General features: G+C 40.7%; 2 protein-coding genes and 1 long non-coding RNA gene across 3 annotated transcripts in view; 2 read left to right on the top strand and 1 right to left on the bottom strand.

The window, feature by feature from the left end:
* LOC109876142 (C-type lectin domain family 4 member M-like) overlaps positions 1 to 15,551 on the top strand; it is a 223,449-nt gene that overhangs the window by 29,381 nt on the left and 178,517 nt on the right. The gene's annotated exons all lie outside the window — the stretch shown is intronic.
* On the bottom strand, positions 2,549 to 4,163 carry LOC116360158 (uncharacterized). Its single transcript, XR_004206947.1, has 2 exons — positions 4,011 to 4,163; positions 2,549 to 2,990 (listed from the first exon to the last, which is right to left on the bottom strand). It is a non-coding gene; the product is annotated as an uncharacterized LOC116360158 (long non-coding RNA).
* Positions 3,174 to 5,042, top strand: LOC109876140 (ecto-ADP-ribosyltransferase 5-like). Its single transcript, XM_020468603.2, has 2 exons — positions 3,174 to 3,323; positions 4,044 to 5,042. The coding sequence occupies exons 1-2, from the start codon at positions 3,321 to 3,323 to the stop codon at positions 4,743 to 4,745; spliced, it is 705 nt and encodes a 234-aa protein (XP_020324192.2). The 5' UTR covers positions 3,174 to 3,320; the 3' UTR covers positions 4,746 to 5,042.

Raw genomic sequence — 15,551 nt, 5'->3', positions numbered from 1 at the left:
ATCCACACTTGCTTTGGCGCTGAGCTAACTTCTTACTCAGCCTTTCCTGAAGAGAGAGGTTTTAATTCTGCCATATGAGATTTTTGAAGTCACCAAAATCCAGTGAAAGTCACCAGTGAATAACCTGTTGTGTGAAGTAAACTAAAGAGCAAGGGAACAGACACTGATCTGAATTGCAAATACATTTTCAGTGGAGGAGAATCAAACATCATCAGAGCATCAGATACAGGCTACATTATTATGTTGATAACTACTGTATGTTACTGATCATTACCACCTCTACCAATGAGAAGTAGCCTGATCTGACACAACAGCTGCCCCAGCTTCATAGTGTAGAGATCCTGGCCTTGTTCCAGGTCAGCTACATTGCAGACGCATGCCTAATCTCACGCCTAGATAGGCTTTTACCAAATCAACTAACCACATCATTTAGAAATCTGATGCCCTACAGTGATGTCGATGACCTGGCACACAACGCTTGATTGATGCAATGCAACATCTGCAATGTATTTCGCCTTCACTGCAAGCCCTGTTAAGGCTTGATTTAACTGCAATGATTGCAAATCCTTAAAATCACCTCATATTCCTGACTGTCATGCCTAATGGCTGTACAAAGAAATGACACGTCAGTACTGGCTTTAAAGCTTGCTTCACATTACATGGTTTACAAAATCCCTCAGTTTTATTACCTTTCACACTATGCAAGTCTTGACAGGATTGCACGTGTCCCATCATGTCTAATCTGTAATGAATTATATCAGACAAACTGACTCAATTGAACCTAAGGTCAGTTCGTAACGGGATGTAAGAATAACAAGAGTGAGGAGAAAATACAACTTGGAGAGCTCTGAGTCTGAGAGAGAGGGTTGGGTGAGAGAGCACTGAGAAGGGTTAGTCGTTTCCTGTCTGTGAGGTCACTGGCCGTATGCCTCTCAGGGTAGGAGTGCTGATCTAGGATCAGTTTGGCCTTATAGATCATAATGAATACGGTTATATGGACAAGGGATCCTAGATCAGCCCCTGAGCTCCGTACTGCTCAATCAACCAATCACAACCAGCAGAGAGAGTGGGAGGAGTGGGAGGAGGACACAAAACATAGATGAATGATACAGCTACAGTATCAATCCTAAATACCATGCAGCCTTTTCATGGGAGGGAAATTCTGTCGGTTTCATTAAGTACATTGTTCATCTGACAAAACTGGTTTGAGAGACTCAGTCAAGCATAACCGACACACGTTGATAACACTATAGTCTGGTATGTGATTCTACCATGAGACTAAACACACTGGCCATGTCCGACTCCCCATACTAACTAGTAGGCTGATGGATATGAGAAAATACAATGTTTTATACTATGTGAAATGTCTACAATTGAGTCATTCATTTCAGCCTTCTAATGTTTTAAAAAAAAAATTATTTCACCTTTATTTAACCAGGTAGGCTAGTTGAGAACAAGTTCTCATTTACAACTGCAACCTGGCCAAGATAAAGCAAAGCAATACGACACAAACAACAACACAGAGATATACATGGAATAAACAAACATACAGTCAATAATACAATAGAAAAAGTCTATATACAGTGTTTGCAAATGAGGCAGGCTAAGGGAGGGAAGGCAATAAATAGGCCATAGTGGCAAAATAATTACAATATAGCAATTAAGATTCTTAATCTAGTGTAATTCACTACATGCTATTGAGGAAGATAATTGTCACTTCAGACCCAGATTATAATTAGCTGATAATAAGATAAGTGGATAGACTGTAGAAGACACATTCTCATTAGCATACTGTACTAGGCTCACCCATACTATTTGTTGCTTATTGCACAAATTTTATCTAGACTACATTGTAAATAGCGTTGTAATAACCAGACAGATAACCATGTAGCGTAATATTAATGTAAGAGATCCAGCCGGCTCACCAGGCTCCATTCTAAATAGTGTGTAGTATGACCAGAACACAGTAGTTTTAGTCAGTAGTAGTCAAGACAGATGTCAGACACGGTCCAGGTGGTTTGTCTATGAGATCTGGCCGGCTCACCAGGCTCCATTCTAAATAGTATGTAGTATGATCAGAACACAGTAGTTATATTCAGTAGTAGTCAAGACAGATGTCAGACACGGTCCAGGTGGTTTGTCTATGAGATCTGGCCGGCTCACCAGGCTCCATTCTAAATAGTATGTAGTATGATTAGAACACAGTAGTTTTAGTCAGTAGTAGTCAAGACAGATGTCAGACACGGTCCAGGTGGTTTGTCTATGAGATCTGGCCGGCTCACCAGGCTCCATTCTAAATAGTATGTAGTATGATTAGAACACAGTAGTTTTAGTCAGTAGTAGTCAAGACAGATGTCAGACACGGTCCAGGTGGTTTGTCTATGAGATCCGGCCGGCTCACCAGGCTCCATTCTAAATAGTATGTAGTATGATTAGAACACAGTAGTTTTAGTCAGTAGTAGTCAAGACAGATGTCAGACACGGTCCAGGTGGTTTGCCTAAGAGGCAGGTTGACAATAAACATCAAATAGTACAACAATCAAGGACATATTTTAGTCATTGACCTTTTATTAATTGATCTGATAAAGGGGTTTTCATATTCATATGACTGTCTCACACCTGTAAACTGGCCACATACTTATTTAGAAGTTGGATTCTGGGGGAACAAATGTTTTAAATAGATGGTTGACAGATCCTTCACTTTAGGTAGGCTGCAGAGACATGGAGCATTGTTCACAGTTACCAGAAGAGGGAAGCATTTCACTTAACCAGCTAAAGGCATGATTGACAGAGAAAGCTCAGACTAGGGTTATTCAAATCCAGTCTCAAACGGTGGGGATCAGTTCTGTGATTGCCTAAATTCAACACAACTGTTCTTCCAGGTTGGTTAAATTAAAAACATGAAGTGCCTGCGCCCCTCCAGGACCACGGTTGCCTACAAGGTGCAGTAATTCCCAACCCTCTTCTCTGGGTTCACCAGACAGGCACACCTGCATCAATTAGTAAAGGGTTTGATGGTTAGTAGAACGAATCAGGTGTGTCAGATTAGGATTACTGAAAACCAAACACACACTAATTTACCCAGAGGCCTTTAGTTACTTGACACAGCTCATTCTGCACAACAGCCAGATGAGGGCAGTATTTAACTCCACAAGCTAAAGGAATGATTGGCAGACTAAGCTCTAACTAGACAAACCTCTTTCTGCAGCACTCCAGGACCAGGGTTTTCTACTACACTGTAGGTGCAGTACTTTCCAACCCTCTCCACTGGGTTCACCAGACAGGCACACCTGCATTAATTTGATGCACTACAGAGTTTGATGGTTAGTAGACTGAATCAGGTGTGCCAGTTAAGTGCTAAAACTGTGAAAAAAATATGAAATGTCTGATGGTCCCTGAGGAGAGGGTTGGGAAACCCTGGACTGGGGGCCTCAATCTTCACTTTAGTGCTGCTTACCATTATTCTGGGTGATTGATTGATTAAAGTGGTATATTGGCTATTAGTATTCTAGACCTGAATCAGTCCCTGATTAGAGGAGAAGGATGATGATGAGGTTTAAGGGTCTTTCTGTACTGTTACTATGGGAAACCTTTTCTCAGTATCAGCAGTGGTGTTGCTGGTGCTGGTCATGTCCACAAATAGATCAGTATGAAAGAAGTGTGAACAAACCATTCTCAGAAGCCATGTGGTGTTTCCTGCCTGTGTGGGTGTGTGTGTATATGTATTAAAATGTGACCTCTATTGATCTGTGTGAACACACATCCCTCTACAGATATGTCAGCTGGATTAGATGCTACAGTATCTATATAGTGGCTGGACTCCAGCATAAACTTTATACAGTCAGCAGCTATGTTCCCAAACAGTAAGGCCACCTCCAATTAGTCTCAATCTGTTCAATCAACTCAGAACCTCCCACCCACCCCAACATCTTAAACTCTAAATGAATAACTAACAGACTTACAGCTGTCTCTCATCATAATAATAATATCTGCATTTTCTTGTTTCACACCTGTTTCTCTATTTCTCTCTCAAATCACTAAAGGTCAGTCTCCCTCTGCATGATCCAATATCCAACTTCCCCTTAGACATGGCTCCAGACTCTGTTGATGACTCCTACAAGGGCTGTGAGGAGAAGATGCTCAGGAAGGTGCATGACTATTACCTGCCAAAAGAGAGAGGAGAGAACAAAGATTTCAACCAGGCTTGGACCACTGCTGAGGACCATTACACAAAAAAAGGAAAACTGTCTAAAAACTATTCCCTGGCAATCCAGGTGTATGTGAATGCAACATCCAACTTTTACAAGTCATTCAACGCTGCCACTCGTACCCAAAAGGAGAGCTACAAAACTGCGTTCAAGTACCACTCCCTGCACTTCTTTTTGGCCAATGCCTTACGAATGCTGAACAAGAACAAGAACAGGACTTTCCAAACCTTCCGTGGATCTAAAGACTCTTTCGAGGGTGTCCAATATGATGAAATGCAATTCGGACAGTTCAAGTCGAGCTCTTTAGACAAGAAAATCACTAAACACTTTGGAAATCGCTCCTGTTTTGAGATCGCCACCTACCTTGGTGCCCCACTGGGGGAGTACGCATCTCAGATGGCTCATGAGAAGGAGGTGCTGATTCCTCCCTACGAGGTGTTCAAAATTACAGAGGTGCTGAAGAGAACAGACAGGAAAGACCTCTGGTGTGATGTTGTTTACAAACTGGAGAGTACTAAGAAAGAAAAAGTTACCTGAATTGCAGTTTGTTTAAACAACTCCAAGGAGAATAAAATTAAACCAGCAACACAGCTTTTCTGCATGCTGTCAAATTCTGACATTTTGTGTTGTATTGTAGATTATATTGCAACCCTTGGTTTCCCCATCCATTGTTGCTCACTCCCACAAATGCAGGAACTTTGATTGTCAGATCGGTCCTGTTATAAATGTTGGCCACATTGTTTGCTTAGATTGTTATCATTTCTTCTGCCAGTGAATTGGCGTGTGTGCATTGCAGCTTTTGTTAAAACCAATAAAGAAAATCATTCAGCAATATGACATTTCCTGTCCTATTTATCCACTTCCTGTACATCTGTTATAAAGATATCAATTTCAGCTCACTTGAAGAAAATTTGTTCTCAGTTTTATAATTAGAAATGGCTACAAAGATATTTAGATTCAAACAAAAATTCAAAGATTTCGACAAAGATAAATAAAAATAGTTGTAGAAATAAATTACACTTAATAACGGCTTCGAAATAAACTTTATGCGGGGAGGGATGGAGAGCAGTAGCAGGGTTAGTAGTTTCCTGTGTCTGTGAGGTCAGAGCCCTGTACTGCACAATCTATCAACCACAAGAAGGACAGAACGGTCTCATTCCAGGCCAACTATATTGCAGTTGAGTTGCACGCAGCAACCAGTGGGCAATAGATTCCTATACCACACGATATGGTTAACGGATGTGTTAAACACCTGAGCTCAGCACTGCTCAATCTATCAACCTCAATGAGGAGAGAGCGGTCTCGTTCCAGGCCGACTATATTGCAGTCAGGCTGCACACAGCAACCAATGGGCATTCGTTTGCTATATCATATGATGTGGTTCGCTGATATGTTAAACACCTATCCAGGTGTTGTGAGTTCTGGAAGGCGACTTCCATGTAGTCAGCCTGGAACATGGCCAACATCATGAGGGGGGTTGGAAGAGAGATGGGAAGGGACTCAGTTATCAAGAAGCTTTCAGCAGCCATCATGTTGACTACCAGAGACAACAGAGGCCATAGGGTTTGCAGTGAACTGTCATAACTACGTACTGACTAAACTGGTGCTTTGACACTACTATAAAACACAATATATTTAAGAGATGGGAATGATAATGAATTTCTTATAAGGTAATGATAACACCTGCACAGTTACTGAATGACATTTATCGTGGTCAGGTTGTTTGTGTTGTGGTTGTGGTTTGCATTAAACTCAGTCTGATGATGACTACGTCACACCTTTGAGAGGGCCTCAATCTTTAGTGTTGGTTCTGACATGAAAATACCAGAAAAAGATACATACCTGTTAGTTGGAAACAGCTAGCCTCAGTCCCAAATATGTTTGTGCTGTCTTGCCACCTCCTATGTTATTGTCACACCCTGATCTGTTGCACCTGTCTTTGTGATTGTCTCCAACCCCCTCCAGGTGTCACCCATGTACCCCATTATCCCCTGTGTATTTATACCTGTGATCTCTGTTCATCATACCTACCAGCGGTTTTCACCTTGCCTATAGGTCCTGTATTTCTATTTTTCCCGGTTTTGACCTTTATGCCTGCCCTGTCCTGTACCCTTGCCCTATTACTCTGGATTTACCAACCTCTGCCTGACCCTGAGCCTGTCTGCCGTCCTGTACCCTTGCCCCACTACTCTGGATTACCAACCTCTGCCTGACCCTGAGCCTGTCTGCCGTCATGTACCCTTGCCCCACTACTCTGGATTACCAACCTCTGCCTGACCCTGAGCCTGTCTGCCGTCCGGTACCTTTGCCTGCCAGTGTTTGATTTAATACACTTTTGTTACTTCGACACTGTCTGTACCTGGGTCTTAACTCTAAACGTGATAGTTATTGTTTGGTGTGAAAATGGCATACAATTGTCAAGACAGCACAAACAGATCTGGGACTGAGGCTTGGAAAGAGCTAAACAGCAGTGAGAAGTCATGAGTGAAGTCACCCTGGTGACTGACTGGTATCATTCCATATTTAGCTAATGTGATATATTTTAATAAACAATGAAGATGTTCTATTTTATTACATTCTGTTTGATTCAAAATGCTAAAATTAAACTGTGGTGTGAAGTCGTCTACACAGTAGTGAGCACTGCAGTTCAGAGTGACGTTAAGAGAGAAAATGTCTGCTCCAAGCTGTTGCGCATGCAAAACGCTGCTGGCACCCAGCCATACAATGACACGATTTGATCTTTCTCGCTAATTTTTCAAAATAAAAGCCTGAAACTATGTCTAAACACTGTTCACACCATGGGGAAGCCATAGGAAAAGGAATCTGGTTGATATCCCTTTAAATGGAGCGAAGGCAGGCAATGGAACAGAGAGCTTTCGGGAAAAACAGCACTTCAGGGTTGGATTTTCCTCAGGTTTTCGCCTGCAATATCAGTTCTATTATACTCACAGACAATATTTTGACTGTTATGGAAACTTTAGAGTGTTTTCTATCCTCATCTGACAATTATATGCATATTCTAAATTCTGGGCATGAGAAATAGGCAGTTTAATTTGGGTACGTTTTTCAACCAAACATCAAAGTACTGCCCCCTACACTCAACAGGTTAAATTACTATACAATATTCCTGCAACCAATAGAATGTTATATATATATATGGGGGATACAATCTTCCCTGCTATGCAGATTTTGCTTTGAGGAGGCAGAGTCATTAGATCATTTATTATGGTACTGTTCATATGTAGCTCGTTTTTGGTCACAGATCCAGGAATGGCTGAAGAATTGCAACATTTGCCAGGAACTAACGCTGCAGATAGCAATGCTGGGTGATTTGAAAAGCCATTGTCAATTAATCAATAATATAATAATTATTTTAGCAAAAATGTTTATCTTAATTTACAATCTGTAGAAGCTATTTGAATAGAAATATTCAGTACTTTTGTGAAACATCACAGCACAGTTGAAAAATATATGGCAAATAGAAATCCAAAATGGATGGTGTTAAGAGATAGATGGGAGGGGTTGAATGGAGCTGAAGGGTGGGACTAATAACAAGATAAGGTCGCAGTTGTAAATCATAACTTGTTCTCAACTGGCCAACCTGGTTAAATAAAGGTGAAATAACAAAAGAAAAGAACCAATGTAAAACATACGGGTCTGTAAAATGTATATAGGTTCAGAGATTTTAGCACAGTTACAAATAGAAATCAAACTGGATGGACATCAGAAATAGAGGAAGGACTAAAAACAAACAAAATATAACAATTGTAAAATAGATTGTGTCTTTAAAATGTGTATAAACTTGTGGCGAAATTCTGCAGGAGCCTTCACCGTGCGCTGCGACGTTAAGAGCGCATGAGCGGTAAGGAAGGAGGAAATAAAGAGAGCTCGTTCAGCTCTTTGGGGAGGAGTTCTTGGGTGGCGCGACAGTTTGATTGTGTGTGCTATGCTGCAGAAGTTTTGTTTGTTTTCAGCGTATGTAGTTTATAAAGTATTAAACTCAATCATCGGTGTGATCGCTCTACGTCGTGGTTATTTTCTTTTGGGACCGCACCGATTATGGATCGCATGGATTAGCAGCAACATTGTTGTGAAGCTTTAACCTACAAACCATCGGTCAGTCAGACAGTACACCGGCATGCCTGAAGACCACAGCTAAGATCTCTCTTGTTTCCTTTCTCTCTTTCTCTTCCCTCTATCGTTCCAGTGCTTTACCCTGCAACAGAATCTCTATTTTCCTAATGCACTTCCCATTGAAGATCATTGGAGCTGGACTATTATTCCCCTGACAGAAGTATTTTGGTGGACATTTTAGTTAAAAGGGAGGTTGCTTGCAAGTTGTGTATTGTTATTTGAACTGTATTGAGGTGGGGTGTACTAAGGACATGTGGCTGAGAAGATTGTGGACATTTTTAAGGCCTTTGTGTCTATGAACACCCCCACATTCATACCCTCTGCACTCCTCCACTGGAAAATAATACAGATTATTGCAAATCCTCTGACTGGGTTCTTTCTTGTATGAAGTTGCTGTTCAATTGCTCTGCCATTCTCCTTCTTTATTATTATATGAGGTATTCTTGGTGGGGTTACCGATGTGATGTGGGTTTTATAGGGTGTGTATTCTCTTTTCTCTCCACTGGCTATCTGGTAAACAGGCTACACTCTAGGCAGTCTCTTCTGCTGATGTGTGTGGGTCTGGTAGTGGTACTCTCTCTATTCTACTCTTTTCCTTTCGGCATGGTTAATACCTGCCTGGCGCCCGAACAAAGTCTTTCTTTACCCCTCTCTAATAAATAACACTACAATATGTAGAAGCCTAAGTGTTATTGTTTGTTTACTCCAATTGGGGGAAGGGTGGTAGGGTTTGCAGGGAATAGAGGTATATACAAAAAAAAGTATATCTATATACTGTTACATTGGTGCCGTGACCTGGATCACTGGTTGCTGTGGAAAAGGAGGAGGTCAAAAGGGGGGTGAGTGTAACGGATGTGAAACAGTTAGCTGTGTTGCGCACTAATCGGTGATGTCACTTGCTCTGAGACCTTGAAGTAGTGGTTCCCCTTGCTCTGCAAGGGCCGTGGCTTTTGTGGAGCGATGGGTAATGATGCTTCGTGGGTGACTGTTGTTCATGTGTGCAGAGGGTCCCTGGTTCACGCCCGGGTATGGGCGAGGGGACGGTCTAAAGTTATACTGTTATGAATACTTTCTGAGGGCACTGAAGACCTTTTAAACAAATGTTTCAAGTGAGAATAAAGCAGGTCTGATTCTGAAAAATAAATACATTTTAGCAAAAAAAGTAATGTAGTTCCAGTAGTTAGCTACATGACAAACAAGTAATTAACTACTGAAAACACTACAAAGCTTTGAATTTTGTTAGACTACCACCAACCCAATGGGCACAGATGTTAGTTCAACCTCTAGTTGACAACTCAACCAAATGTAAATCAAAACAGTGAAATCAACAACAAATGTCATTGGATTTAGGTTAAAAGCTGGGTGATAAAAATATGAAATGCCCCTACGTTGATTACTTTTTGCAAATCCAATCAGTTATCCACGTTGATTCAACGTCATCACATATTTTTTTGTTTTGAAATCACGTGGAAACAAAGTTGATTCAACCAGTTTTTGCCCAGTGGGAAACAATTGCTAAATTTTGTTCAGAAAGGAAACACCACCTATACATATGTTTAAACATTTACAAAATAATGAATAATTCAAGTCTTGGTGATAAGAATAAATAGTTCCATCTGTCTGTGGTCCACAACAAATGACAGGATGTTTCAAGGCTATCCTCCAATAACAAGGAGACTTGATATGTGTCTTTAAAGGCACCCGATTCTATATATAGTGCACTACATGGGGAAACAGGGTGTAATGACAAGTCATTCCTTTAGAGGACTCTGTTCTTCCCGTATCTCAACACAGTCCTCCTCACCATTTTTCTGCTTGGCCCCCACAATTATCAGGCTGCTGTTTATTTATACCAGTACCTACAGGGTTAAACATCATCAGATATCATGGTTAATACCAGTACCTACAGGGTTACAAACCATCAGATATCATGGATAATATTAGTACCTACAGGGTTAAAACCAGTCAGATATCATGACTAATACCAGTACCTACAGGGTTAATAACAGTCAGATATCATGGTTAATACCAGTACCTACAGGGTTAAAAACAGTCAGATATCATGGTTAATATCAGTATCTACAGGGTTAATATCAGTATCTACAGGGTTAAAACCAGTCAGATATCATGACTAATACCAGTACCTACAGGGTTAAAACCAGTCAGATATGACTAATACCAGTACCTACAGGGTTAAAACCAGTCAGATATCATGACTAATACCAGTACCTGCATGGTTAACAACAGTCAGATATCATGACTAATACCAGTACCTACAGGGTTAAAACCAGTCAGATATCATGACTAATACCAGTACCTACATGGTTAACAACAGTCAGATATCATGACTAATACCAGTACCTACAGGGTTAACAACAGTCAGATATCATGACTAATACCAGTACCTACAGGGTTAAAACCAGTCAGATATCATGACTAATACCAGTACCTGCATGGTTAACAACAGTCAGATATCATGACTAATACCAGTACCTGCATGGTTAACAACAGTCAGATATCATGACTAATACCAGTACCTACAGGGTTAAAACCAGTCAGATATCATGACTAATACCAGTACCTACAGGGTTAAAACCAGTCAGATATCATGACTAATACCAGTACCTGCATGGTTAACAACAGTCAGATATCATGACTAATACCAGTACCTACAGGGTTAAAACCAGTCAGATATCATGACTAATACCAGTACCTACAGGGTTAAAACCAGTCAGATATCATGACTAATACCAGTACCTACAGGGTTAAAACCAGTCAGATATCATGACTAATACCAGTACCTGCATGGTTAACAACAGTCAGATATCATGACTAATACCAGTACCTACAGGGTTAACAACAGTCAGATATCATGACTAATACCAGTACCTGCATGGTTAACAACAGTCAGATATCATGACTAATACCAGTACCTACAGGGTTAACAACAGTCAGATATCATGACTAATACCAGTACCTACAGGGTTAAAACCAGTCAGATATCATGACTAATACTAGTACCTGCATGGTTAACAACAGTCAGATATCATGGTTTACATGTTACTTTATAGCCCTATTCTAAAATGTATTAAATACAAAATTGTCCTTATCAATCTACACAAAAAAAAAACATAATGACGAATCGAAAACGGGTTCTGAGAAATATTTGTAAATGTATTGAAAATGAAAAAACAAATACTTTATTTACTATTCAGACCCTTTGCTATGAGACCCGGAATTTAGCTCCGCTGCATCCTGTTTCTATTGATCATCCTTGAGATGTTTTTAAAAACTTGATTGGAGTCTACCTGTGGTAAACTCAATTGATTTGGAAAGGCAAACACCTGTCTATATAAGGTGTCATAGTTGACAGTGCATGTCAGAGCAAAAACCAAGCCATGAGGTCAAAGGAACTGTCCGTAGAGCTCTGAGACAGGATTGTGTCGAGGCACAGATCTGGGGAAGGGTACCAACAACTTCTGCATTATTGAAGGTCCCCAAGAGCACTGTGGCCTCCATCATTCTTAAAGAAACTTCTAGAGATGGCCACCCGGCCAAACTGAGCAATAGGTGAAGGGCCTTGGTCAGGGAGGTGACCAAGAACCCAATGGTCACTCTGACAGAGCTCCAGAGTTCCTCTGTGTAGATGGGAGAACCTTCCAGAACGACAACCATCTCTGCAGCACTCCACCAATTAGGGCTTTATGGTAGAGTGGCCAGGCAGAAGCCACTCCTCAGTAAAAAGGCACATGACAGGCCTATTGGAGTTTGCCTGAGAGTCGTTTAGGTGCATTTTGGCAATGAGAAACAAGATTCTCTGGTCTGATGAAAACAAGATTGAACTCTGGTCTGATTTCCAAGCGTCATGTCTGGAGGAAACCTGGCACCATCCCTATGGTGAAGCATGGTGTTGGCAGCATCATGCTGTGGGGATGTTTTTCAGCGGCAGGGACTGGAAGACTAGTCAGAATCGAGGCAATGATGAATGGAGCAAAGTACAGAGAGGTCCTTGATGAAAACCTCAGACTGGGGAGAAGGTTCAACTTCCAACAGGACAACAACCCTAAGCACACAGCCATGACAATGCAGGAGTGGCTTCGGGACAAGTCTCTGAATGTACTTGAGTGGCCAACCAGAGCCCAGACTTGAACCCGATTGAACATCTCCTAATAGAACTGAAAAAAGCTCTGCAGCGACGCTCCCCATCCAACCTGACAGAGCTTGAGAGGATCTGCAGAGAAGAATGGGACAAACTCCCCAAATCACGTGTGCCAAGCTTGTAGTGTCATACCCAAGAAGATTCAAGAATGTAATCCCTGCCAAAGGTGCTTCAACAAAGTACTGAGTAAAGGGTCTTCATATTTCTGTAAATGTGATATATTTCAGTTGTGTGTTGATTGATTAGGAAAAAACTATTATAACCAATTTTAGAATTAGGCTGTAACATAAGAAAAATGTTGGAACAAGTTAAGTGGTCTGCACTGTATATCACTCAATAGGCATTGTCAATGTTAAGATTTAAAGTTTACTATGTAGCACTGCATCTAGGCTGTACACTCCTAAACACACAGCAGCCGGCCTGTAGAGTCTTGGTATTCCATCTGCAGAAGAGCGCATACACACCCACACGCAAGCACACACACACATACTTACATCATTAATGCTGACAACTGAACTAAGTGTAAATCTCAACTAGATGTTGAACTGATGTCTGTGCCCAGTGGGATGATTTTACCAACTGAGACACAGAAGAAAATCTGTCAAAACTTCACTAGTGTTGTTTTATTATGTGGTATAAGTGTTTTTGTCTGGTTGTGTGTGTGTGTGTGTCACAGGAGGTTGGTGGCACCTTCATTGCGGAGGATGTGCTTGTGTTAATGACTGGAATCGAACAGGTGGACAACAGTAGAATGAAGGGTTGGATCATAAATAACCTTCCAAAAACATTAAAAAGAGGAAGAAAGATGTCAGGAAACAGAATGAACAAGGGATGGTAACGTTATACACAACAGTCTGGTCTTTAAGGATGGGTCCCAAATGGCATCCTATTTCCCTATGTAGTGCACTATATAGAGAATAGGGTGCCATTAAGGACACATGTCAAGTCTCCTTCTTATTGGTGGATAGAGCCTTGACACATCCTGTCACCTGCTGTGGTCCACAGACAAGAGAACAGAGAGGGAGAGGGTGTTGACCCCATTCATTACACACCATGCATGAGTGTGTAACAGACAGGTCCTCTGGTGCTTGGTGTTGCCATTGGTCACCTACACGTTGTCCCTTGTACAGTGAAGGTTGTGAGTCATTCTCACCTTTCATTAGCATTGTTTTTGTGTGTGTGTGTGTGTGTGTGTGTGTGTGCCCTCTCAGTATCCAATCACATTCAATCAGGAAGCTGGTAGACCTTGTTAATTAAAGACAATTGTTCCTTTTTTTATTCAAAAGTGACTTGGCTATTCATATTACTAAAGTGATAAGCATTGGTTCATAATTGGTTCCACTTTTTTTTACTAAGCATAAGTCTATGGCAAATCACATGACATGTTTCTAATAAAACCAATGAAGAATCATTTTTACAGAGTACAGTATGTCTACATACTCTCCTCTAAATCTAAACACAACAATTATTCATATTATTTTTGCTCTCTTCCTCACTCTTAATTTTCTTCCTCCTCTATGTCTCTCTCTGACACTAAGGCTATATCTCAATGATTTTTTCCTAGATTCCTCTCCTACCTCCTCCTCCTTTCAACCCTATTAGAGAAGGTCCAAGGTCAGTCCCCTTGGATTCTGTTCTCCAATGTGTTTTGAGACAGAGTCTCAATTTCACCTCTATGTTGAGTTCATCTCTCACTTTAACCAGAAGGTGGAATCATCACTTCTTCAGGCTAGGGTCTTTTTTTCTGAATTTCCGCCTGACTGACGTGCCCAAAGTAAACTGCCTGTTACTCCGGCCCAGAAGCCAGGATAAGCATATAAGTGGTACCATTGGATGGAGAACCCTTTGAAGTTTGGAGAAATGTTAAAATAATGTATGAGACTATAACACAATAGATATGGTAGGAGAAAATCCAAAGAAAATCCAAACAGAATGTCTTTTTTTTTTGAGAGGGTCATATACAAATCCAGCTCATAGATTGCAATTCCTATGGCTTCCACTAGATATCAACAGTCGTTGTTCAAGGTTTCAGTTTTGTTTCTTCCCAAACAAGGAAGAATTTTGAGTTTTAGTACTGGGAGTCAGAGTTGGAAATCAGTGTGGTGCGTGACGAAGAGGATGCGCACCTGCTAATTTTGCTTTTCTATTGAACATACTACTTTCCGCATGAAATATTATAGTTTAATTACATTTTAGGGTATCTAAGGATTCAATAGAAATGTATTTGGACTTGTTTTAACAAAGTTTAGCCATAGCTTTTAGGATTCCTTTCTCTGCATGTTGAACGAGTGGATTACTCAAATCGATGGTTCCAACTAAACTGACTTTTTGGGATATAAAGAAGGATTTTATCTTGCATACCGACCATACTTGTTGTAGTTGGGACCCTTTGGATTGCAAATCAGAGGAAGATTTTTAAAAAGTAAGTTAATATTTAACCGATATTTGTGATTTTACAAAGTCTGTGCTGGTTGAAAAATATTTTGATGTGGGGCGCCGTCCTCAAACAATTGCATGGCATGCATTCACTGTAAAGCCTATTGTAAATCAGACAATGCAGTTATATTAACAACAATTTAAGCTTTTAACCTTTAAGATACTTGTATGTACCTAAATGTTTAATATCCATAATTTTGATGATTATTTATTTGAAATGCGCACCCTCCAATTTCCCCCGGAAGTTGTCGACAGGTGTCCAGCTAGCGGGATGCTTAGCTTTAAGTGATAACCATTCAGGACCAATTCCAACTATTAAAATAATAACTATATATGTGTGTGTGAGTGAGAGAGAGACTAGATCTTCTGCACAGATTCTGACAGTAAATCTCAGAAAGACCAAAATAATGGTGTTCCAAAAAAAGGTCCAGTTGCCAGAACCACAAATACAAATTCCATCTTGACACAGTTGACCTAGAGCACACAAACAACTATACATACCTTGGCCTAAACATCAGTGCCACAGTTGACTTCGACAAAGCTGTGAATGTTCTGAGAGACAAGGCAAGGAGGGCCTTCTATGCCATCAAAACGAACATAAAATTCGACATACC

Source organism: Oncorhynchus kisutch, unplaced genomic scaffold (genome assembly GCF_002021735.2).
Source record: "Oncorhynchus kisutch isolate 150728-3 unplaced genomic scaffold, Okis_V2 Okis07a-Okis12b_hom, whole genome shotgun sequence".
In the NCBI taxonomy this organism is placed as follows: domain Eukaryota; kingdom Metazoa; phylum Chordata; class Actinopteri; order Salmoniformes; family Salmonidae; genus Oncorhynchus; species Oncorhynchus kisutch.
Note: the sequence above shows the minus strand (reverse complement) of the source record. Positions and strands in the feature narration are given on the sequence as shown.